The 25,748-nt window shown below is 39.3% G+C and overlaps 1 protein-coding gene across 1 annotated transcript in view; it reads left to right on the top strand.

The window, feature by feature from the left end:
- Positions 1-25,400, top strand: part of TACR1 (tachykinin receptor 1) — a gene marked incomplete at its 5' end in the record, with an annotated part of 93,376 nt that extends 67,976 nt beyond the window's left edge. Inside the window, 3 exons of the mRNA XM_082672593.1 lie at positions 15,956-16,106; positions 23,167-23,363; positions 24,914-25,400. Coding sequence (XP_082528719.1) covers positions 15,956-16,106; positions 23,167-23,363; positions 24,914-25,205 — 640 coding nt within the window. The 3' untranslated portion in view covers positions 25,206-25,400. The remainder of the gene's footprint in view (positions 1-15,955; positions 16,107-23,166; positions 23,364-24,913) is intronic.
- Between the last annotated feature and the right edge of the window lie 348 nt (positions 25,401-25,748).

The raw sequence follows: 25,748 nt of genomic DNA, 5'->3' as shown, positions 1-25,748 counted from the left end.
AGATAAAATTCAATCTTGTTCTCAATGGGCTTGTAATTATGCGAGGAGGTTTGCAAAGCCCAAGCCATGTTGGTAAAGACCAGGCCAAGGTACATACCGGAAAATGACATCATGACATGGTAAGGGATTGGGAGGAGGGGTATGCAGTTTACAATTAATTCAAGCACATAAAATGCATGCTATTTTATTAATAGGTTACAGAAATACCAGTCACCTAAGTGAAATACTGAATGGTCCAGGTGCCAGCTGCAGTTTGGCACCACATGGTGGCAATGTCTGTTCAGACGTCAATTATCTGAGCCCTGTGGCTGGTTGGGGTTTCCAGAACTACCATGGGGATTCAAGGAATATCTACATGATTTGATGTCATCTGCCAGACTGGGAAGATTGACCAGGGAACATAATACAGATTCAGGAAATCTGTCTCTGTCTCCCTGCTTCCTGAGACAGAGACTTCCTCTCCACCACATCTCCTATCCCACACAAGGTAATGGGAACTTTGTGGCCACCACTATTTCTGGCCAGCCCACTTGGTTCCACTCTGGAAACCAGTCCTCTTCATTCATATCTCAAAGCCCCACTGACATGGAATTGTTGGGTGAGGCATATTTTACAGAAGATTTTGGGAGTGGTTAGAGAAATCAGAGATTTACAGTATAGGACAGGATTGTACTTTCTTGAATTGACTTTCCGATACCACGGTTCCTGCAGTATACTGAGCAGTCCTTACCATAGAAAATTTCTTGCTAGATGTGTCCTTTTACAAGTCCCTGCTACCAACCAAGGGGTCTCAATGTCTTTCTCTCTCTCTCTCTCTCTCTCTCTTAATCTCTCCTTTTCCCTCTCCTTCTTGTTACTGGTACTCTTGATATTTTTCTTCCTCACAGACAGTAGTTTGGCATTTTTCACCCCACTTTAAGTTAAGCTATTGGCCTATCTTTTCTTATCGCAAAACACAATAAGATCCTCAGCCAAACCAACTACCAACTACCAACAACCAACAAACCAACTACTAATTTGTTCCTCTTTCTCAGATATATGAAGCCTGCAGAAGCTTTGTAATTTATGGTTTGTTTTTTTTCTTTAACATATCCACCGAATAAAAATTTCAGGCAGGATTACTAGTCACCTGCCTCCACCCAAATCCCTGCCCTGCCCCTAAGCAGGCTGGATGGAGGAGGGGTGTGGATAAGGGAACTGAGTTTATTTCTGCTGGAGTCCAGTATTTAAATATTTCTTGTTAGAGCATTTCCAAACTCTGGAGCCATTCCTGGCAACACATCCTTATAGAACCTTTCTGTTTGCCTGAAAGAGCTGACCAAGAAAGAATCTGAAACAAAGACATAAGGCCCTGGGCAGATCAATAGCATCCACCACTGAACTTCATCATGAGAATCAGTGCTGGGATGGGCCAGTGAGCTGACCATATGATATCTTTTGTGAAGCTGCAAACCTGGCTGCAAATAACTAAAACCATCCCTTGACCCTCTTCTTAAGAAATGTGCAGGAATGGAGATACTTTATTTTTTGGAACTTAGTAAAATAATAAGAGATTTGTACTGCCATAGGATTAAAAAAATGTACTACAAAGCCACAGAAATTGAGATGGTGTGAAGCTGATACCAGAAAGGAGAGATAGACCCAGGAAACAGAGCAAAAGCCCAGAAACAGAGCCATGTGAGTGTATAAGACAGAAGTGCAATTTTAAATCATCAGGGAAAGGATGGAGTATCCAATAGTGGTACTTGGGAAACTATTAACAATTGTTGGAGAAAGCAAATTTGGAGCCTTTTCTCATAATACCAAAGTAGATCCCTGAGAGACTGAATAGTTAAATGCAAATAAATAAATAAGCTAAGAGAAAGCATAAGTGAATGTTTTCATGATTTTATATGGAAAAGACATTTTAACTATGATATGATAGAATCCATAAAGAGTTCTTACAAATTAGCAAAGACAATATGAACACCCCAATGTAAAATTAAGTAAATTATGCAAGTGGTCAATTCACAAAAAAGAAATGACAATAACTATAGCATAATTGTAAAATTTCAACTTACAATGAATCCCCTCCTGTGGTGGATACCATCAGGAGGGATTTCTTGCTGTACGGAATGGATGAGGTGAGAATTCTAATGTCCTTTGAAGCCTGAGATTATACCTTTCTGTGAAGTATTGGGTTGGCCAAAAAGTTCATTCAGGCCAACCCAATATTTCCTTGGTGCCTGTGTTGTAAAAGGAATTAAAGAGAAATAACACTGGACTCTCCCTCTAAGGACCATATCATCCAATCAAGCAGATATGGGGAGGGAGATCAAGATTGCATAGTAAGGGAACACAGAGTTTACTTCCTCCCATAAACAGATCAAAAATACATCTACGTGTGGAGCAATTCTCACTGGAAACTATCTGGAAACTGGCAGAGAGACTCCTGTACAATCAAAGCTGTAAGAAAGATACACATGGAATTGGGTTGGAAGGGAAGAGAAGCGATCAGGTCAGTACCCTTGGGAGGGGACTAGGAGGAAAAGGGTAATTACACAGGCAGAGATCCTCCCTGGGGAGTGAGCAGTTTGAGCCACATATTGGCCACCCCAACCCTGGAGTCTGATGCCAGCAAGATGAACACCCTTGGCTGGTTGGAGGGCTGGTGGCGCTAACAGGAGAGCAGAGGGAAGCCTGAACTCCAGTCATGAGGAATACATAAACACTTGCTTGCTCCTGAGCCGGACAGAGAGGGAGAATTTAAATCACACTGGTGGCTGACTGGTTTTCCGCCACCTCCCCGGCATGCACCCCAGCCTGAACTGAGCAAATGCTCCAACACTGCTTGCCTTGCATTGCATCTCCAAACTGGAGCAAGGACTGCTACAACCAAGGGAAAAGCTGGGCTGTGAGATGCTGAAGAAGCTCAAACCCTAAGTAGCGTCTGAGCAGGGAAAAGGCAGCCATTATTGGCAATTGTACAGGTGGCACATCAGAGGCAGTCTGGATTTCTGACAGCAGCCAGACTGCCACAACCCACATCCCAAACCTTGCTGACTACCCTCAACAGTCCCTCTTGTACCAGTACTGCTGGGTGCAGTACTGGGAGGGAGAAGAACACACACTTAAAGGGAACAGAGCCAGCTCGGACCCAACCTACAGGATTTCTTCTGCTCCAGCAACTTGGGACCTGACCCCACAACTGATAGGGCAGAAACAACCATTGAGCATAGGGGAAGCCCTGCTTCACACTTGGCTCTGGCCCTCGTCTTTCCATCTCCAGCCCCAGCTCTTTACAAGATGATAGCTGCCAGCACACCCTGAAGAAGATGTGACTTGTGTTCACATCAAATCCAGCTCTCTGACCAATGCCACTGGACATAGGGAGACTGTATAGGGACACTCCCACACAAGGACACATCTTCAAGACTACAATAGGTAACTGTTTCACTTAATTGCATAGAGACAGAGAAAGATAAGCAAAATGAGAAGACAGAGGAATTTGTCACAATTGAAAGTGCAAGAGAAAACCCATGGAAAAACAACTAATAAAATGGAAATAAACCAGATAAAGAATTCAAAGCATTAGTAATAAGAATGCTAACTGAATTAGAAAAAAGAACAGATGAACACAGTGAGAAATTTAACAAGGAACTAGAATATATCAACAAGAATGAGTCAGAAGTAAAGAATACAATAAATGAAAGGAAAAGCACACTAGAGGAATGAACAGCAGACTTGATGATACAGAAGAATGCATATGTGATCTAGATGATAGAATAATGGAAATCACCCAATCAAAATTGCAAAAAAAAAAATTTTTTTTCAATGAGAATAGTTTAAGGGATCTTTAGGATAATAGCAAACATACCAACATTTGCATTATAGGGGTCCCAGAAGGAGGAAAGAGAGAGAAGGGGGTTAAAAATATATTTAATGAAATTATGGCTGAAAACTTCCCAAGCCTGAAGAGGGAAATAGATATCTAGGTACAGGAAGCACAGAGAATCCCAAACAAGATAAACTTAAATAGACCCACACCAAGACATATAATTAAAATGGCAAAATTAAAGAGAGAATTCTAAAAGTAGCAAAATAAAAACCAAGAATCATATACAAGGGAACCCCCATAAGGTTAACAGCTGCTTTTTCTGCAGAAACTATGCAGGTCAGAAGGGAGTAGCATGATATATTTAAATTACTGAAAGGGAAAAGCCTGCAACCAAGGATAATCTACCCAGAAAGATTATCATTTAAAATAGAAGGAGAGGTAAAGAAATTTTCATATAAGCAAAAACTAAAAGAGTCAATCAATACTAAACCTTCCCTAAAAGAAATGTTAAAGGGTCTTCTCTAAAGGGAAAAGAAAAGGCTAAAACATGAAGATTCTGTAGGAAAGGGGAAAATCCCACTAGAACAGCTGAAAGTCTAAGGATCAATAACTTAAATAAGCTAATCCAAAGATTAAAGGACAAAAAAGTGTAAAATCAAGTATAACTAGAATAATCAGTAAAGGGATAAATATGAAGGTGTAAAATGTGACATCAAAAGCACAAAGTATGGGGGAAGGGAATAAAAAATGTAGATCTTTTAGAATATGTTTGAACTTAAAGGACTACCTGCTTAAAACAAATAGATATAGTTATAAGTGAACATATATGAACCCCATGGTAAGCATAAATCAAAAAGTTACAGTAAATACTCAAAAACAAGAGAGAGGGGAAGACAAGCATACCACTAAGGAAATCATCAAACCACAAGTGGAGAGACTAAGAGAAAAAGAAAAGAATAGGGAAAAACTACAAAAACAACTTGAAAATGAGTAATAAAATGTCAATAAGTGCATATCTATCAATAATTACTTTAAATGTCAATGGACTGAATGCTCCAACCAAAAGACATAGAATGGCTGAATGGATAAAGAAAAAAAACAAGACCTATCTATATGCTGCTTACAAGAGATGCACTGCAGAACCAAAGACACACAGAATGAAATTAAGGGGATAGAAATAGATATTTCATGCAAATGGAAATGACAAGGAAGCAGATAACAATACTCAGATCAGACACAATAGAATTTAAAACAAATTCTATAACAAAAGACAAATAAGGGCATTATATAGTGATAAAGTGATCAATGCAAGAGGAGGGTACTACACACATTAATATATATGCACTCTATACAGGACCACTTATATATATAAAGCAAATATTAAGAGACATTAAAAAAAGAAATCAGCAATACAATAATAGTAGGGGACTTTAACACCCCACTTACAACAGGGTGCCTTAAAACCCCCTGAGCCCACAGCCACCACTGGACACAGTCCGGCCCACCAAAATGTCCAGGACCTGGCCCCACACAACAGAGTGCAAGAACGAAAACTGGGACCCCCAGGGCCTTGCACTCAGAGACCTCAGGACTCAGCTTCACCCACCAGTAGGCAGACCCATTCCCCAGAATCCCTGGCCCCACCAACCCTGCTCTAGCCTTGAGACCAGCCTCACTCACTAACAGGTAGACATGAGCCACAGAACATACACAGCCCCATAGCCTGAGGACCCAGTCCACACAATAGCAGGCCAGATCCTGCCCTGGGACAAGATGGGCCCCAGCTTTGCCCACCAGTGAGAATGTTCTCCTCAGGACAAGCATTACCCACCACAGGTGGAACCCAGCCATAGGACAACAGCAACCCCACAGCCTGAAGACCTAGCCCACTCACCACCAGTCCAGCACCTGCTTGGACTGACTGAACCCAGGCCCTTGGTCTGACTGAACCCAGGCCCTGCCCACTTGCAGGCCAACAGACGCTTTGGGACACACCCGACAAAACAGCCTACTGTGTCAGAAACTGACCCCACCCACCAGCAGTCTGACACAAGCTCTGGGACCCCTGGGTCTTGAAGATAGATCCCAGGACCCAACTCTGCCTGCCGGTGGACCAGCATTAGCCCCAGAACATGGCTTCACCCACCAGTGGGCAGGTAACAATGCTGGAGTCTCCTGGACCCCAACTCCGTCCACCAGTGCGTCAGCACTAGCCCTTGGTCCTCCTTGGGTTCTGAAGCCAACTGCCTTGTAACCCAGCCTCACAAACTAGTGTCCAGCAAACTTCACACAAGGCAGGGCCTAGCAACCAACCAGACCAGGGCCAACCAAGCCTACCAGACCACTCACAGTAGTCAACCTGCCACAACAGAAGAACACACAAAGCCCACATAGGGGAACATATAGCTCTAGTGATGAGAGAGGAGTGTGCTGCCAGACACACAGGACATCTCCTATAAAAGGCCACCTTTCCACAGTCAGGAAATATAACCAAACTTCCAGAATCATAGGAATTAAAAACAGCAAGTTGGGAAAAATAAGGCAACAGAGGAACTTGTTCAAAATGAAGGAACAAGATAAAACCCCAGAAGAGGAACTAAGTGAAGTGGAGATATGCACTATACCCAAGAAAGAGTTCAGGGTAATGAAGTCGGGAGAAGAATAGATGTACAGAGTCAGAAGTTATAAGTTTTTAACAAAGAGTTAGAAAATATAAAGAATAACCAAATAGAGATGAAGAACACAATAACTGAAATGAAAAATACACTAGAAGGAATCAAAAGTAGACTAAATGAAACAGAGGAATGAATCAGTGAGCTGGAAGACAGGGTAGTGGAAATCACTGCCACTGAACAGAAAAAAAAAGAAAGGAATGTAAAGAAATGAGGACAGTTTAAGAGGCCTCTGGGAAAACACCAAGTGCACTAATATTTGCTTTATAGAGATTCCAGGAGAAGAGAGAAAGAGAAAGGGGCTGATAATATATTTGGAAACATAATAGCTGAAAACTTCCCTAACCTGGGAAAGGAACAGTCATCCAAGTCCAGGAAGTGCAGAGAGTCCCATACAGGATTAACCCAAAGAGGAACACACCAAGACACATTCTAATTAAAATGACAAAAATTAAAGTTAAAGAAAGAATATTAAAAGCAGCAAGGGAAAAGCAACAAATAACATACAAGGAAACTCCCATAAGGCCATCAGCTGACTTTTCAGTAGAAACTCTGCAGGCCAGAAGTGAGTGGCATGATATATTTAAAGTGATAAAAGAGGAGAAGCCTACAACCAAAAACACAGTACCCAACAAGGCTCTCCTTCAGATTTGATGAAGGGGTCAAAAATTTTACAGACAAGCAAAAGCTAAAATAGTTCAGCAAACACACCAGCTTTAATAGAAATGCTAAAGGGACTTCTCTAAGTAAAAAAAGGAAAGGTCACAAATAGAAACATGAAAATTATGAAAGGAAAAGACTCATTAGTAAAGGCAAATATACAATAAAGGTAGGAAATGATCCATGCATAAAGCTAGTAGGAAAGTTAAAAGACAGAAGTAGTAAAATCACCTATATCCACAATAAGCAGCTAAGGGATACCTCAAACAATTAGATGTAAAATGTGAAGTCAAAAACAGTAATCGAGAAGAGAAGAGAGTACAAATGCAGGGTTGTTAAAGTGTGTTTGAATTAAGAGATCAGCAACTTAAAACAATCATATATAGACATAGATAATTATATATATATAAACTTTATGATAATCACAAACCAAAACTCTATAATAGATACACACACAAAAGAGAAAGGAATCCAAACATAACACTAAGATAGTCATAAAATCACAGTAGAAGAGAAAAAAAGAAGAAACAAAAAGAACTACAAAAACAACGCAAAAACAATAAACAAAATAGCAGTAAGAAAGTACATATCAATAATTACTTTAAATGTAAATGGACTAAATTCTCCTATCAAAAGGCATAGAGTGGCTGAAAGAATATAAAACAAGACCTGTATATAATGCTGCCTACAAGATACTCACCTCAGATCTAAAGACGCAGACTGAAAGTAGGGGATGGAAAAAGGTAATCCATGCAAATGGAAATCAAAAGAAAGCTGGGGTAATTTTTCACAGAACTAGAACAAATAATTTTAAAATTTGTATGGAAACGCAAAAGACCCTGAATAGCCAAAATAATCTTGAAAAAGAAGAGAGCTGGAGGATCATGCGTCTGGACATCAGACTATACTACAAAACTATAATAGTAAAAACAGTATGGTACTGGCACAAAAACAGACACATAGATCAATGGAACAGAATTGAGAGCCCAGAAATAAACCCATGCACTTATGGTCAATTAATCTATGACAAATGAGGCAAGAATATACAATTGGAAAAAGGCAGTTTCTTCAATAAGTGATGCTGGAAAAATTGGACAACTACATGTAAGAAAATGATAGTAGGGTTAAAGACCTAAATACAAGGCTTGAAATCATAAAACTCCTAGAAGAAAACATAGGCAGAACATTCTTTGACATAAATCATAGCAATATTGTTTTAGATCTGTCTCCTAAGGCAAAGGAAATAAAATCAAAAATAAACAAAAGAGACCTAATTGAACTTAAAAGCTTTTGTACTGCAAAGGGAACCATGGACAAAATGAAAAGACAACCTACTGAATGGGAGAAAATATTTACAAATGATATAACCAATAAGGGTTTAATATCTAAAATATATGAACTGTTCATACAGCTCAATATCAAGAAACAACCCAATTAAAAATGGACAGAAGACCTGATTAGACATATTTCCAAAGAAGACATATAGATGGTTAACAGGCACATGAAAACATGCTTAGTATCACTAATCATCAGAGAAATGCAAATCAAAACCACAATGAGATATCACCTCACACTTGTCAGAATGGCTATCTTCAAAAAGTCTACAGATAACAACTGTTGGTGAGGATGTGAAGAAACCTACACTGTTGGTGAGAATGTAAATTGGTGCAGCCATTATGGAAATCAGAAAGGAGGTTCCTCAAAAAACTAAAAACAGAATTAGCCATATGACCCAGCAATTCCATTCCTGGATGTATATACAAAAAAACAAAAACACTAATTCAAAAATCAAAAAGATATATGCATCCCAATGTTCATAGTAGCATAATTGACAATAGCCAGGACATGGAAGCAACCTAAGTTTCCATCACCAGATGAATGACTAAAGAAGATGTGGTATATAAATATTAATACAATGAACTATTACTCAGCCATAAAAAGGAACGAAATTTTGCCACTTGCAACAACATGGATGGACTTGGAAGGTACTTAGTGAAATAAGTCAGACAGAGAAAGACAAAATACTGTATGTTATCACTTATATGTGGAATCTAAAAAATAGAACAAACTAGTGAATATAATAAAAGAGAAACAGATTCATAGATATAGTGACAAACTAGTGCTTACCAGTGGTGAGAGGCAAGGGTGGAGAGGCAAGATAGGAGTATGGGATTAAGAGGTACAAACTACTATGTATAAAATAAATAAGCTACAAGGATATGTTGTACAGAATAGGGGATATAGTCAATATTTTATAATAACTATAAATGGAGTATAGCCTCTAAAATTGTGAATCACTATGTTGCACTGAAACATATAATTTTATAAATCAACTATGCCTCAGTTTTTAAAAAGACTTAATAAAAAACACAAAAAAACCAATGCACATGTCTCATCTATCTCATCATGTGGGAACCAAGCTGTCCTTTCAGTCACAGTCTATTGCAGTCACTCCTGATTCTTTCCCTGGCTCACATTTGGCACATCCCTGATCCCTGATCCTTGATCTCTTCTCCCAAGGCAGATATTACTTCTGAGAGCTATCAGATTCAAGAGCCAAAAAAACCCATGAAGCTGTACAAAATAAGATTATACTAGGTCCTATTGACCAGTTCTCTAAAATAATGATTTGGGCAAAATATTAAAATGCAGGTTTATCTCCAATTAACTGCAAGAATAGGTAAAACTTCTCCAAGAATGTGTCAAGATGGAAGAAATATATTTATTTTCATATTTTCTAGTGATTAAATTTCATTCACTTGACCTACATTCATTTAGAATTTTTGATAACTTGGACATTGGATTGAGCACTTGCAACTTCCATGTGAAAGGGGTTTATATGAGCAAGATTAACTTACCCTTTGATCACAGTGGAGGATTTTTATTATTTTGGAGGTAGTTGAGGAGTATCTGAGGGGAATAGAAGGCTGAAAATCTGGAGACCCGGGACCCCAGGTCAGATTAAATGTTCTTATGGTTTTTTATTATATTATGTAATATATATGTGTGTGTGTATGACATTTACATATGTGATAAAATATTCATAATGTAAAATTTATCATTTTACATTCACAATGTTATGCAACTGTCACCACTGTCCATTTCAAGAACTTTTTATCATCCCAGATTCTGTACCTATTAAACAGTAACTCCCATCCCCATATCCCAGCTCCTGGTAACCTCTGTTCTATTTTCTGTCTTTATGAATTTTCCTGTTCTAAATATTTCATGTAAGTGGAGTCATACAATATTTGTCCTTTTGTGTCTGGCTTATTCACTTAGCATAATGTTTGCAAGGTTCATCCAGTTGTAGCATGTATCAAAACTTCATTCTTTTTAAGGCTAAATAATATTCTATTTTATGTATATACCACATTTTGATTATCCATTCATCTACTGAGGTGCATTTGGGTTGTTTCCACGCTTTAGTTATTGTGAATAATGCTGCTATGAACATTGGTGTACAAGTATTTGTTTGAGTCCCTGCATTCATTTCTGGGTATGTATCTAGAAGTGGAATTGTTGGGGCATATTCCTGTTATTCTTAATTATCCCTGTTAGAGCATGGACCTGTCTATAACTCATTTTAGTTGAAATTAAGTCCATACTTTTTCTTTCCCACAAATGAATAACAAAATAACTTTTCTTTCTTAAAAAAAAAAAAGAAGCTGATAATTTATGTTTACTGATTTAGCTTAGCATTTTCCTAATGGTCTGATTTGTGATTTTCCAAAGAGCACTTTGTGGGGGTTTTCTTTGTTTTTTGTTTTTAACATCTTTATTGGAGTATAATTGCTTTACAATGGTGTGTTAGTTTCTGCTTTATAACATAGTGAATCAGCTATACATATACATATATCCCCATATCTCCTCCCTCTTGCATCTCCCTCCCACTCTCCCTATCCCACCCCTCTAGGTAGTCACAAAGCATCGAGTTGATCTCCCTGGAGCACTTTGTTTTAAAGTATAGATTTCATTTTTTTAATTCACGTACAGTGAGACTAACAGATCAGGACGTGATTTCCATTGAAAATATAGTTTATTACTCATAGTTCCCAAGAGGAAGGTGCACACCACCCCACAGAGGGTCACAGGCAGAGAGCATGGGGAAACTGTAGGAAAGTCTTTTACTATGTTTTTGAGGGAAGCAACCAGTGAGGCAGGGTAAACAGGCCTAGCATTTTCTTGTTTGAATCATTTCAGTGGGCTCCAGTGTAGGGGCTGCCCATGGATGTCTGAGGTGGCCCTGGGGTGATTAGGGCAGAAGGATAGTATCCTGTAGTGTAAGAGCCCCGAAAAAGCAGATAGACGGCAGGTAGGGGCCTTGGGTTGTTTAGTTTGAATATGAAGTCACACTAGCAGGAGTTATCTCTAGGAGTTAGCTAGCTCTGGACAGGCAGTCCCTCCTAGATTCATCAGCAAGACCCAAGATGTCAAAGCATCAGATACAGAAACTAGAAAATATGGTTAATACATACTTTAGTGATGTAATTAAATCTCCAACAACAATATAGTAGTTCCAACAGGCTTGTAGGCCTTGGATCTGAAAAGGTGATTCTCAATGTCAGCTGTATTCCAGAATGGCTTGGGGAATTTTCTAAACTGTGGTTTTCTGCTCCCACACTCATGACCAATTACATGAGTATCTCTGGACACTGATCATTTAAAAATCTCCCCCGATGTTTCTCATGTGATTCTGAGCTTGAGAACCAGTGGTCTAAATGTTTCTCAAAGTCTGAACCAGAACCAGCATCAGCGTCACCTGGGAACTTGTTATAAATTCAGATTCTCAGACTTACCTCAGACATGCTAAGTTGGAAACTGGGTGGGGCCCAGAGTGGGGCCTAGCCTTCCATATTTGTACAAGCCCTCTAGGTGATTCTGAGGCTGGTTTAAGTTTGAGAACCACTGGTCCAAGGTAAGAAGCATCTGTGACTTGACTGCAGTGTTCTCTCATCATATCCCTGACTCCAAAAAGATGCTCAGCGCTCTGAGAGAAAGACCCCACAAAGCTCAGTTAACATGTTTTTATCGCCAAGTAAGTATTGGTCTTCAAAAGGGAGGGCTGTTCTTACAGATAGAAGAAATAGGTGCAACCTGCAGGTTCCCAGGGTCTCCCTGACACCATAGTCCCCAAACATTTTGATTTCAAGCAGTATCTATACAGCAATCAGGAAGAGGGACTGAGATCAGGTAGGAAACAAGTATGCAGTCACTGCTGTGGTGACTAGAGAACTGAGGCTCCCAAGAAGTCTTCTAGAGGAGACAATCAAAGTGAACATTGAAAGTCTGGTAAGACTGGAACAGCCTGTCTGCATGGAAGAGCCTGTCTGCACAGAACAGCCTGTCTGCATGGAACAGCCAGTCTGTACATAACAGCTTGCACTAAACACCCTGCTTTGCTGAATCTGTGGCTTGTTACTTTAAGAACTCTTCAAGTTTCTTCAAGTTTCAAATTTTAGCATTCAGAGGAGGCAGAATAAGTGGTAAAACTGTGGGGCTTTGCAAAGAAGTGATTGAAAACAAACTATTGATAAAGGAGAAATTGTGAGTGAGTAAGTGGGTTTTCCTTTTTGGAAAAAAAATATTGCAGAAAATAAGCATAAATAGTGGAAGAAAATATCACTGGGTGACTAGAGCTAATCAATGAATTTGGTAAAGTTGCAGGATACAAAATTAATGCACAGAAATCTCTTGCATTCCTATACACTAAGAATGAAAAATCAGAAAGAGAAATTAAGGAAATAATCCCATTCACCATTTCAACAAAAAGAATAAAATACCTAGGAATAAACCTACCTAAGGAGGTAAAAGACCTGTACTCAGAAAATTATAAGACACTGATGAAAGAAATCAAAGATGACACAAACAGATGGAGAGATATACCATGTTCTTGGATTGGAAGAATCAATATTGTGAAAATGACTCTACTACCCAAAGCAATCTACACATTCAATTCAATCCCTATTGAATTACCAGTGGCATTTTTTACAGAACTAGAACAAAAAAATCTTAAAATTTGTATAGAGACAAAAAACCCTGAATAGCCAAAGCAGTCTTGAGGGGAAAAAAAAAAACAGAGGTGGAGGAGTCAGACTCCCTGACTTCAGACTATACTACAAAGCTACAGTAATCAAGAAAATATGGTACTGTCACAAAAACAGAAATATAGATCAATGTAACAGGATAGAAAGACCAGAGATAAACCCACACACCTATGGTAAACTAATCTATGGCAAAGGAGGCAAGGATACACAATGGAGAAAAGACAGTCTCTTCAATAAGTGGTGTTGGGAAAACTGGACAGCTACATGTTAAAGAATGAAATTAGAACCCTCCCTAACACCATACACAAAAATAAACTCAAAATGGATGTAAATGTAAGACCAGACACTATAAAAATCTTAGAGGAAAACATAGGCAGAACACTCTTTGACATAAATCACAGCAAGATCTTTTTTGATCCACCTCCTAGAGTAATGGAAATAAAAACAAAAATAAACAAATGGGACCTAATGAAACTTAAGTTTTTGCAGAGCCAAGGAAACAATGAACAAGATGAAAAGAAAGCCCTCAGAATGGGAGAATATATTTGCAAATGAATCAATGGACAAAGGATTAATCTCCAAAATATATAAATAGCTCATGCAGCTCAATATTAATAAAACAAATAACCCAATCAAAAAATGGGCAGAAGACCTAAATAAACATTTCTCCAAAGAAGACATACAGATGGCCAAGAAACACATGAAAAGCTGCTCAACATCACTAATTATTAGAGAAATGCAAATCAAAACCACAATGAGGTATTACCTTACACCAGTTAGAATGGGCATCATCAGAAAATCTACAAACAACAAATGCTGGAGAGGGTGTGGAGAAAAGGGAACACTCTTGCACTGTTGGTGGGAATATAAATTGATACAGCCACTATGGAGAACAGTATGGAGGTTCCTTTGAAAACTAAAAATAGAATTACCATGTGACCCAGCAATCCCACTACTGGGCATACCCCTAGAGAAAACCATAATTCAAAAAGACACATGCACCCTGATGTTCCTTGCAGCACTATTTACAATAGCCAGGTCATGGAAGCAACCTAAATGCCCATCAACAGATGAATGGATAAATAAGATGTGGTACATATATACAATGGAATATTACTCAGCCATAAAAAAGAATGAAATTGGGTCACTGGTAGAGACGTGGATGGTTCTAGAGACTGTCATACAGAGTGAAGTGAGCCAGAAAGAGAAAAACAAATATCGTATATTAACGTATATATGTGGAGCCTAGAAAAATGGTACTGATGAACCGGTTTGCAGGGCAGAAATAGAGACACAGTGTAGAGAAGAAACGTATGGACACCAAGGGGGGAAAGTGGTGGTGCTGATGGTGGTGGTTGGGTGAATTGGGAGATTGGGATTGACATGTATACACTAGTATGTATAAAATAGATAACAAATAAGAACCTACTGTATAAAAAAATAAATAAAATTAAATTATTAAAATATATATATATCACTGGGTGACTTTTCTCCAGTGAAAAGAAGCTGGCTCTGTGGCTGGCTCTAATCTCAGCTCCTCATTTTACCAGCTATGAATTTCGGAAAGTTAATTAAATTCTAAGCTTTGGTTTCCTTATCTACAAAATGGGATTATGATAGTATCTACCTAATCATTTGTTTTGAGGATTAAAGAAGATAATGCCAGTAAAGTGCATGGCACTGTGTTATTCACTCAATAAAATCTAACTTCCAGTTCAGCTATTAATACTATCATTAATGTTATTATGAACACAGTGACTTAGAGTAAAACCCTCAAAATATTAGCTGTTCTTCTTATTATTATTATTATCAGGAATGCTGAGGCTTTGCAGTAAACTCACATCAGGGGGAAAGTCCTATAACTAGCCAGACATGCCAAGGACCATCTGAGAAAAAATACTCTTTCTCAAAATTCAAATAATTTATTAAAATGTCCAACTTACAATGAGCTTCATGTTAAACAGAATAGGATAAGTTGTGCTGTTGTAAGAAACCTCAAAATCTGTGGTTTAACACTGCAAAAGTTTGTTTCTTTCTCATATTCCAATCAGACTCAAATCATTTGGTATCTGTCCTCCAAGTGGTAACTCAGAGACCCAGACAGCTTCCATCTGGAGATATATATTTAAGGACCAGGCCTAGAAGTAGCTTAAACTTTGTGGCTCTCACCTACTGATCTTAATTCTAGGATAAGTCTTATCTCTCTCCAAGATAATTATGCTTATATCCGTGAAGCCATTTGCCATTTAGGATAGATTGTCTCATTAACCACGACGATGGTTCTCATCTGAATGTACTAGTTGGTCTATGTTCCTGCACCAAAATTGACCCTAAGTTTAAATCTGACAAGTATGTATTGAGCAGTAAAATCACCTCCTTTATTCTAGAGACTATACTTCCATTAATGCAGCCTAAGATTTCATTTTCTCTTTGGAGGGAGAGGTAAGCAATATTGAACTTAACATCAACTAAAATTGCTGTAGGTATACAACAGATTCAGTTCCCTCTGATCAGTGTTTGTTCTTCTCTTTTCATTCTGAATAGGAATCTCCATTATGGAAAAAGTCCATAAGAAAAACATAAGTTGAAGAGATTTGCTTTCTCTACTTTATCCATTAACATATCACCCTTCTCTCCAATGCAGGTGGCTAGCCTTATTATCAAAGCTTATTAATGGCAAATGCTGAGAAATGTAACCATCAAGGCTTGACCAACCCTATTATTTCTTGAACTGACCCCTTCCATCCACCTTGTTGCAGGTACCACATCTGTGTGACTGTGTTGATCTACTTCCTCCCCCTGCTGGTGATAGGCTATGCGTACACTGTAGTGGGTATCACACTGTGGGCCAGCGAGATCCCTGGGGACTCCTCTGACCGTTACCACGAGCAAGTCTCTGCCAAGCGCAAGGTGAGCAAAGGGCAGGCAGTACTTAACCCACCCTGGCATAGGTGACAGATCGGCAAGTTTATGAGCCCCAGAGCCTCAGGAGACCCAGAGGCAGCAGGCACAAAACATCCCTGGGTCCTGGGAACAATAGAATGGAGTGGAGGAAAGGGGAAGGGAGGGGAGGGAAGAGATCTTTCTTCAATGTTTTCGTAACCTAGGCCTGCCTGTACAGGCATAAGCCACCTCACTCTCGCCTTAAGGCTAATTGAAAACTGTCAAGTCATTAAAACACAAACACACATATTTAACTACAAAAGCATGAAGCGTTATTCAGTTCTCTTTTATTATTAAAATTTGACAAAATAGTACATTTACTTGGTTCAAACATCAAAAAGTACTAAAAGAAACAAAATTATGGTGATGGAGAATAGACTAGGAGTTGCCAGGATTAGTACTGGGGGAAGAGTCTGTCTACAAAGGAACAGCATGAGTGAGTTTCTTTGTGATGATGGAGCAGCTATGTATCCTGATTGCTGTGGGTTTTTCACTTATCTCTGCATATGATAAAATTTCATAGAACTATACACCAAAAAAAAAATGCATGTAAAAACTGGCAAAATCCAAATGCAGTCCGTTAATAGCACTGCACTATCATCAGTTTCCTGATTTTGATCATGTGGCATAGTTATGTAAGATGATATCATTGGGAGAAGCTGTGTGATGGGTACCTGGGAACTCTCTGACCTATTTTTGCAACTTCTTGGGAGTCTTAAATTATTCGAAAATTAAAAGTCAAGAAATATATTGAGTCTTACCATGAAAGGTCTCCCTCCTTTCTAGGTCCTCCATCTACACAGTTCCCAAATGTGTATGCACACACACACACACACACACACACACACACACACACACAGTATGATAACCACAGTTGTTGTTAATCCTTTCAGATATTGTAATGCAAATAAATTTATTTGTAAGCCAAATTTATTTGTAAGCCAAATAAATATATATTCTTTTCTTTCTTACACAAATAGTAAATACACGCTGTTCTTCCTCTTATTTTTAAATTTAACAATATCCACAAAATCTTCAAAAATCAATATAGAAAGAGATTTCTCATTCTTTATTTTTCTCTTTTGGTACTTCTTTGCATAGTATTTCATTGTGTGGATGCTAGATAGCTTTTCTTTTTTATTGAAATACAGTTGACTTACAATAGTATATTAATTTCAGGTGTATTACATAATGATTTGACATTTGCATCCACTAGCACCACAATAATTCTAGTAACGATCTGTCCCCATACAAAGTTATTAAAATGTTACTGACCATATTCTTTATGCTGCTTATTACATCCCCATGACTTATTTAAGGTTTGTACCCCTTAATCCCCTTCACCCATTTCACCCACCTACCCATCCCCCTTCTTTCTGGCAACCACCCTTTTATTCTCTACATCTTTATGAGTCTGCTTTTGTTTTGTTTGTTTCTTTGTTTTGTTTTTTAGATTCCACATATAAGTGAGATGATGTGATATTTGACTTTCTCTTAGGATAATACCCTCTATATTCATCCATGTTGTCCCAAATGACAAGATTTCATTTTTTAATGTCTGGGTAATATTCCATTGTATGTGTGTGTATATATATATACATAAAATATATTTTTATACCCATTCCTCTATCAATGGACACTTAGGTTGCTTCCATATCTTGGCTATTGTAAATAATGCTCCTATAAACATCAGGGTACTTTTATCTTTTCAAAGTGTTTTTGTTTCCTTTGGATAAATACCCAGGGGTGTAGTTGCTGGATCATATGGTAGTTCTCTTTTCAATTTGTTGAGGAATCTCCATACTGTTTTCCAGAATGGCTGCACCAATTTACATTTCCACCAACAGTTTACAAAGGCTCATTTTTCTCCACATCCTTGCCAATGCTTGTTATCTGCTGTCTTTGTGATATAGCCATTCTGACACGTGTGAAGTGATATCTCATTGCGGTTTTGGTTTGATGAGTGATGTTGGGTATCTTTACATGTGCCTTTTGGCCATCCGTATGCCTTATTTGGAGAAACATCTCTTCAGGTCCCTGCCATATTTTAATGCAGTTGTTTGGTTTTTTTGATGTTGAGTGATATTAGTTCTTTGTATATTTTAGATATTAATCCCCTATCAGATATATTATTTGCAAATATTCAGTAAGCTGCCTTTTTGTTTTTAGTTTCCTTCACTGTGCAAAAGCTTTTCACTTTGATGTAGTCCCATTTGTTAATTTTTGCTCTTGTTTCCCTTGCCTGAGGAGACAAATTTTTTTAAAAAAATGCTAAGATCAGTGTCAAAAAGGGTGCTTCCTGTTTTCTTCTAGAAGTTTTGTGGTTTCAGGTCTTCTATTTAAGTTTTTAATCCAGTTTGAATTTATTTTTATATATGATGTGAGAATGTAATCCAGTTCTATTTTTTTGCATGTAGCAGTCAACTTTTCCCAACACTGTTTTTTGAAGAGGCTGTATTTTCCCCACTATAATTCTTGCCTCCTTTGTCATAGATTAATTGACCATATGGGTGTGGATTTATTTCTGGGATCTCTATTCTGTTCTTTTGAGCTCTGTGACTGTTTTGTGCCAGTACCATATTGTTTTGATTACTGTAGCTTTTAGTATGTTTTTGAAATCAAGAGCATAATGCCTCCAGCTTTGTTCTTCTTTCTCAAGATTTTTATGGCTACTTGGGGCTTTTTGTGTTTCTGTATAAGTTTTAGAATTATTTGTTGTAGTTCTGTGAAATTGCCTTTGGTATTTTGATAGATTGCATTGAATCTGTAGGTTGCCCTGGGTAGTATGGTCATTTTAACAATATTAATTCTTCCAATCTGTGAGCATGCTATATTTTGGTTTTTGCTTGTGTCCCCTTCAATTTATTTTATCAGTGCCTTATAGTTTTCCAAGTACAAGTTGTCTACCTCCTTGGTTAGGTTTATTCTTAGGTATTTTATTCTTTTTGATGCAGTCGTAAATGGGACTGTTTTCTTAATTTCTCATTCTGATATTTCAGTGTTAGTATATAGAAATGCAACAGATTTCTGTATATTAATTTTGTATCCTGAAAATTTATTGAATTTGTTTATTAGTTCTAATAGTTTTTTGGTGGGTTCTTTAGGATATTCAATGTATAGTATCCTGTCATCTGCAAACAGTGACAGTTTGAAGTCTTCCTTTCTAATTTGGATATCTTTTATTTCTTTTTCTTGTCTGATTGCTTTGAATAGAACTCCCAATACTACATTGAATAAAAAGGGTGAGAGTGGGCAATGTTTTCTTGTTCCTGATCTTAGAGGAAATGCTTTCACCTTTTCACCACTGAATATGATGTTAGCTATGGGTTTGTCATATATGGCCTTTATATGTTGAGGTATGTTCCCTCTATACCCACTTTGTTGAGAGTTTTTGTCATAAAAAGGTACTGAATTCTGTCAAAAGTTTTTTCTGTATTTATGAAAATGATCATATGATTTTTATTCTTCAATTTGTTAGTGTGATGTAACACATTGACTAATTTGCTGATGTTGAAACATCCTTGCATCCCAGGCACAAATTCCACTCAATCATGGTGTATGGTCCTTTTAAGGTATTGTTGAATTCTGTTTGCTAATATTTTGTTGAGGATTTTGCATGCATGTTCATCAGTTATATTGGTCTGTAATGTACTTATTGCCATTTTGTTGTTTTATAGTTCTCTTTTCTTCTCTTTTTTGCTCTCTTCCCTTGTGGTTTAATGTCTGCCTTTAATGTTATGTTTGGATTCCTTTCTCTTTTTTCATGTGTATCTATTAGAGATTTTTTTGGTTTGTGGTTACCATGATGTTTATATATAGCAAACTATATATACATACACATGTGATTTTTTTTTTTTTGGCTGCGTTGGGTCTTCATTGCTACATGCAGACTTTCTCTAGTTGTGGGTTGTGGGGACTACTCTTCATTGCGATGTGAGGGCTTCTCTCTGCAGTGGCTTCTCTTGTTGTGGATCATGGGCTGTAGGTGCGCCGGCTTCAGTAGTTGTGGCATGCAACCTCAGTAGTTGTGGCTCACGGGCTCTAGAGTGCAGGCTCAGTAATTGTGGTGCATGGGCTCTGCGGCATGTGGGATCTTCCCAGACCAGGGCTCGAACCTGTGTCCCCCACATTGGCAGGCAGATTCTTAACCACTGCACCAAAGGGAAGTCCCACATGTGATTATTTTTAAGTTGGTGACCACTTAAGTCTGAACTCATTCTAACCACCCTTCATTTTTATTTCCCCCCCCCACATTTAATGGTTTTGACATCATATTTTACATCTTTTTGTTTTGTGTATCCCTTAACTACTTATTGTGGATATAGATGATTTTACTACTTTTGTCTTTAATCTTCCTACTAGCTTTATAAGTGGTTGATCTACTATCTTTATTGTATGTTTGCTTTAACCAATGAGATTTTTCCTCTCATAATTTTCATATTTCTGGCTATGGTCTTTTCTTTTCCCCTTAGAGAAGTCCCTTTAACATTTCTCGTTAAGCCAGTTTAGTGGTGCTGAATTCTTTTAGCTGTTGCTTGTCTTAAAATTTGTATCTCTCCTTCAAATCTGAATGATAGTCTTGCCAGATAGAGTATTCTTGGTTGCATGTTTTATCCTTTCATCACTTTGAATATATGGTGCCACTCCCTTCTGGCCTGCAAAATTTCTACTGAAAAGTCAGCTGACAGTCTTATGGGAGTTCCCATGTGTGTAACTATTTGTTTCCTCTTGCTGCTCTTAATATTCTCTCTTTATCTTTAATATATGCCATATTAATATAATGTGTATTGGTGTGGACTGCTTTGGGTTCATCTTGTTTGGGACTCTTTGTGCTTCTTGGACATGGATGTCTGTTCCCTTTCCCAGATTGGGGAACTTTTCAGCTATTATTCCTTCAAATAAGTTCTTTGATGCTTTCTCTCTCTCTTATCCTTCTTGGACCCCTACAATGCAAATATTTGTACACTTTGGTTGTCCCAGAGGTCTCTTAAACTACACTCATTTTTTTGTTAATTATTTTCTTTTTAAATTTTTTGTTCAGCTTGGGTGTCTTCCAGTTTGCTGATCCACTCCTCTGTATCACCTAATCCACTGTTGATTCCTTCTAGTGAATTTTTTATTTCAGTTATTGTATTCTTCAGTTCTGTTTGGTTCTTCTTTATATTTTCTAATTTTATTTAAATTCTCATTGTGTTTATCCATTCTTCTCTCAAGTTCATTGAGCATATTTATTTTCATTACTTTGAAATCTTTTTCAAGTAGATTGCTTATCTCCACCTCATTTAGTTCTTTTTCTGAGGTTTTGTCTTGTGCCTTTGTTGAAAACATATTCCTCTGTCTCCTCAAATTGTGTGTATTTATTTCTCTGTGCTTATTTCTATGCATTAGGTAAGTTGGTTACATGTTCTGAGCTTGGAGAAGTGGCCTTGTGTTGGAGCTGTCCTGTGGGGCCCAGCAGCACACTCTCCTCTGATCAACAGAGCTATATGCTCTAGGGGTGCCCCCTATATGTGCTGTGTGGGCCGTTCTGTTGTGTTGGGACTGACTACTGTGGGCATGTTGGTAGGTGGGGCTGGCCCCCAGCCCAGTTCACTGCCGACTCTGCCTTGTGACTGTTGGCGCACTTGTGCACAGGGCCAGGTCCTGGGGCAGCTGGCTGTGGGTCTATGAGGGCCCTGGGGCTGGTACCAGCCCACTGGTGGGTGGGTAACCTCCCAGAGCTAATAGACTAGAAGAAGAACTCCAAAATGGCATTTGCCAAAACCAGTGTCCTCATGGTAGAATGAGCTCCCCCAAACAGCTGCCACTGGTGTTTTTGTCCCCAGGGATGTTCCCAATTGCCTCCTTCTTCTCCAGGAGGCTCTTCAAGGTCAGCAAGTGGGTCTGGCTCAGGCTCCTCTCAAATCACTACCTCTGTGCTGAGACTCAGAGCATGTGAGATTTTTTGTGCACTCTTTAAGAGCAGAATCTCTGTTTCCTACAGCTCTCTAGCCCTCCAGTGTGCAAGCCCTGCTTGCCTTCAAAGCAAGAGATTCTGAGGGTTTGTCTTCCCAGTGCATACCCCGCTGATGTGGGGCTCAGACCTCTTGCTCCTTGGGGAGGACCTCTGCAATTGTGATCATCCTTCCATTTGGGGGTGACCTCCCCAGGGGTGTGGCTCTTGACTATACTGCATCTCTGTCCCTCCTATCCATCTCATTGTGATTCCTTATTTATATCTTTAGTTCAAGAAAAGCTTTTCTGCTAGTCTTCAGGTCATTCTCATTAATAGTTTCTCTGTAACTAGTTGGTGTGCCCATGGGAGGAGGTGAGCTCAGTGTCTTCCTACACCACTATCTTGGCCACACCTCTCTTAGGTCATTTTTTCTCTGAAGGTTTCTTGGGAATAAAAAGGAATGGGTTATATCACCCAGTATTCATAAAACCATTTTATTAATATCCCCTTTAAACATCTGACACTCCCTTGCTGCTGCTGTCCAAATCCCACCCCTTCTCTTTCCCTCTCCCTGAGTCTTCACACCTAGAAGCCTGCTCTGGCTCATGACCCCTTTCCCCCTGCTGCTTCCTCCCCATTCCTGGGTCTTTACCTCCTGAACACCCATTCCCCTTTGCTCATTAATCTGGTCTCCCTTGGCTTCTCCAGTCATTGCCCAGAAGTATGGTACAACACAGAAGTTCTCAAACATGAGTGCACATCAGAACAATCAGAAGGGCTTGTCAAAGTCTGAATTCTGGGTCCCACACTCAAACTTTTTGATTCGGTTAGCCTGGAATGGGGTCCAAGAATTTGCATTTCTGACAGCAACTCATGTTGCTGGTCCTGGGGCCACCCTCTGAGAATCACTGACATAAACAAAGTCCTTTGGTACCACATATAAATGGTCCTTCCTCCACCTTGAAAGGTGTTATTATAATTACTTTACACTCCATATCACATTGTGCACAGTCAGGGGGCAGGATAAGAGAGAAAATAACATGAGAAAGAGAGGATGTGCTGGTGGTCTCACCTGTCTCACCCTCCTGCCAGGTGGTTAAGATGATGATTATTGTTGTATGCACCTTTGCCATCTGCTGGCTGCCCTTCCACGTCTTCTTCCTCCTGCCTTACATCAACCCTGATCTCTACCTGGAGAAGTTTATTCAGCAGGTTTACCTGGCCATCATGTGGCTGGCCATGAGCTCTACAATGTACAACCCCATCATCTACTGCTGCCTCAATGACAGGTAAGAACCCCATCCCCCATACTCTCTCCAGGACAAGAAACTAATCATCACACTGTTCAATCCCTGCGGACTGAACCATGCGATGATTAGTTCTCTGTAGTCTTTACCACTCCCTCTTGTCTCACAGCTGGCTTTCCTCATTTAGGTTGGCTACTTGGGAACTACAAAGACAAATGGTCTTCTTGTCACCATGCAGGAATATGAGCCCTGAGGAGACTTTTTTTTCTTTTCCAAGATGAACCAGAAATCCATGTTTTTATGTGAAATCTTCTGACTTTTAAACACTCGTTACTAAGTCAGTAGTAGAGGGTGGGGTGCAGGGGCAGATAAAAGAAACCTCTGTGATTAATATATATAAAGCAGGTTGCAAGCTGGATCAAGTTCATGAATTTCTCAATCTGCTCTATGGATTCCATGCACAGAGGGTTGTCCATGCAGACAGAGAGAAAGAGAATCAGAGAGAGAGAGAGAGGAGTCAGAGAGTGAATGAGTCAGAGAGTGATAGTGAGAGAGAGAACAAGAGAGAAAGAGAGAGATTGATGCCCCTAGAATAATTATCCACCACATGGCATCTTTTCCCTTCTCTGGTCTCTCATTTTCTTCTTCCCATCCCATCATAAAATCTGGGCAGCTTTGTCCAGTTTCTTCCAGCACTTCCAGCAGGACAGGGTAAGCAAAAAGAAGTCAGAGCCTCAAAGGCCTGATTCTGCCTTTACTTGGCCACAGGGGCCAGGAGAGCCTTCCCTGAAGTGGAAGCCAACCTCAGACAAGTAAGAGAAGGGAGAGCCATCTAGAATGGTGTTCAGTAATAGGGAATTCACCACTGTGTGCAGAGTCCCCAAGAGGCAGCTGGTATGCCATGGTGGCAGCTCACTCATCTGGAGCACCATCTCAGCCTCTGTGAAAAAGGAGGCAGGAGAAGGAGGGGGAAGGAAAAAAGCCTTGTCACATTTATAGCCAACAGTTATCAGCCTATAACGTGACTTCGCTGAATGAGACACTCAGGTGCTATGAATTTGGGGACAGATATCCCCTGGGACTTGTCCAAATGGTCTTGCTTGTCTAACTCATGGATTTATCTTTCTTCTAGGAGCCTCACAACATACCTAAACACTTCTAAGTTTAATCTCCCAAAAGTTGATTCTGAAGGGACATGATTGGCAGAAAGTCAGTGGGCTACTTGAAGGAAAGGACTGAGTCTTGACACAGTATTGTGCATATAGTAAACACTTGGTGAATGTTTTTACTGATGTTGAATTGACCCAAAATCAGCTGACCCTGAACCAGTGGAGGCAGTATATTTCAACAGCCACCCTAAGTACAGACATGCATTTCACATGAACTTGGGTTCTAGTCCTGGATTTGACCTTGATCACTGACCTTTGAATCTTTTTGCCCTTAGCATCTTCAGCTGTCAATTAATTAAAAAAATTAATAACACAGTGTCTCATTTGGGTATGTCCACGTATTAAAGAGCTACCACAATGATGGGAACACCTCTGAAAGCAGGCCATACTCAAGGATTACCTCTCCTTCTACTCTCTCTTCAGGTTCCGTCTGGGCTTCAAGCAAGCCTTTCGGTGCTGCCCTTTCATCAGTGCTGGTGACTATGAGGGGCTCGAAATGAAATCCACTAGGTACCTCCAGACGCAGGGCAGTGTGTATAAAGTCAGCCGCCTGGAGACCACTGTCTCCACACTGGTGGGGGCCCATGAGGAAGACCTGGAGGAAGGCCCCAAGGCCATGCCCTCATCCCTGGACAAGACCTCCAATGACTCCCCTCGCAGCGACTCTAAGACCACGACGGAGAACTTCAGCTTCTACTCCAACATGCTCTCCTAGACTATGGGGCGTTCAGTAGGCGCAGTCACCTTTGTGTTTGTCTTGCTTCATTTCATGCATGGATAAATCCTCAATATAGAGACCATAAGAAACGCTTTTGCGGCTTGTGAAAAGGTCAGAATAGTTTAGGAAAAACATTCTATTCTGGAGTCAAAAACCTGCATTCTTCTATGTCTTTGCCACCCACATGCTGTGTGACCCAAAACAAATCATCGAACTTCTCTGAGCCTGTACAATGGGAAGGTTAGACTCGATTTTCTCTACAATCCATTCCAAGATTCTAGAATTAACTTTAATTGCATGTTGGCACTCATTTCAGGGTAATTCCTGCAATGCAGCAAAAGATCCAACTGATCTGTTTGCCTAAAGCTGCTATCTTATTTCAATAAAGGTGTTCTCAGTCTTGCTTAGATTATTTTCCTTTAGCTGGTGGCTCATACTGCATCAGCCTCTGCTTGATAAGGTGAACAAAAGGAGGAACCACATAAAATCTGAATGAAAGATGTAACACTCTCTTCTAAGGACTCATGAAAAGAAGGCATA

Source organism: Grampus griseus (genome assembly GCF_964374135.1).
Source record: "Grampus griseus genome assembly, chromosome: 15".
Lineage (NCBI taxonomy): Eukaryota > Metazoa > Chordata > Mammalia > Artiodactyla > Delphinidae > Grampus > Grampus griseus.
Note: the sequence above shows the minus strand (reverse complement) of the source record. Positions and strands in the feature narration are given on the sequence as shown.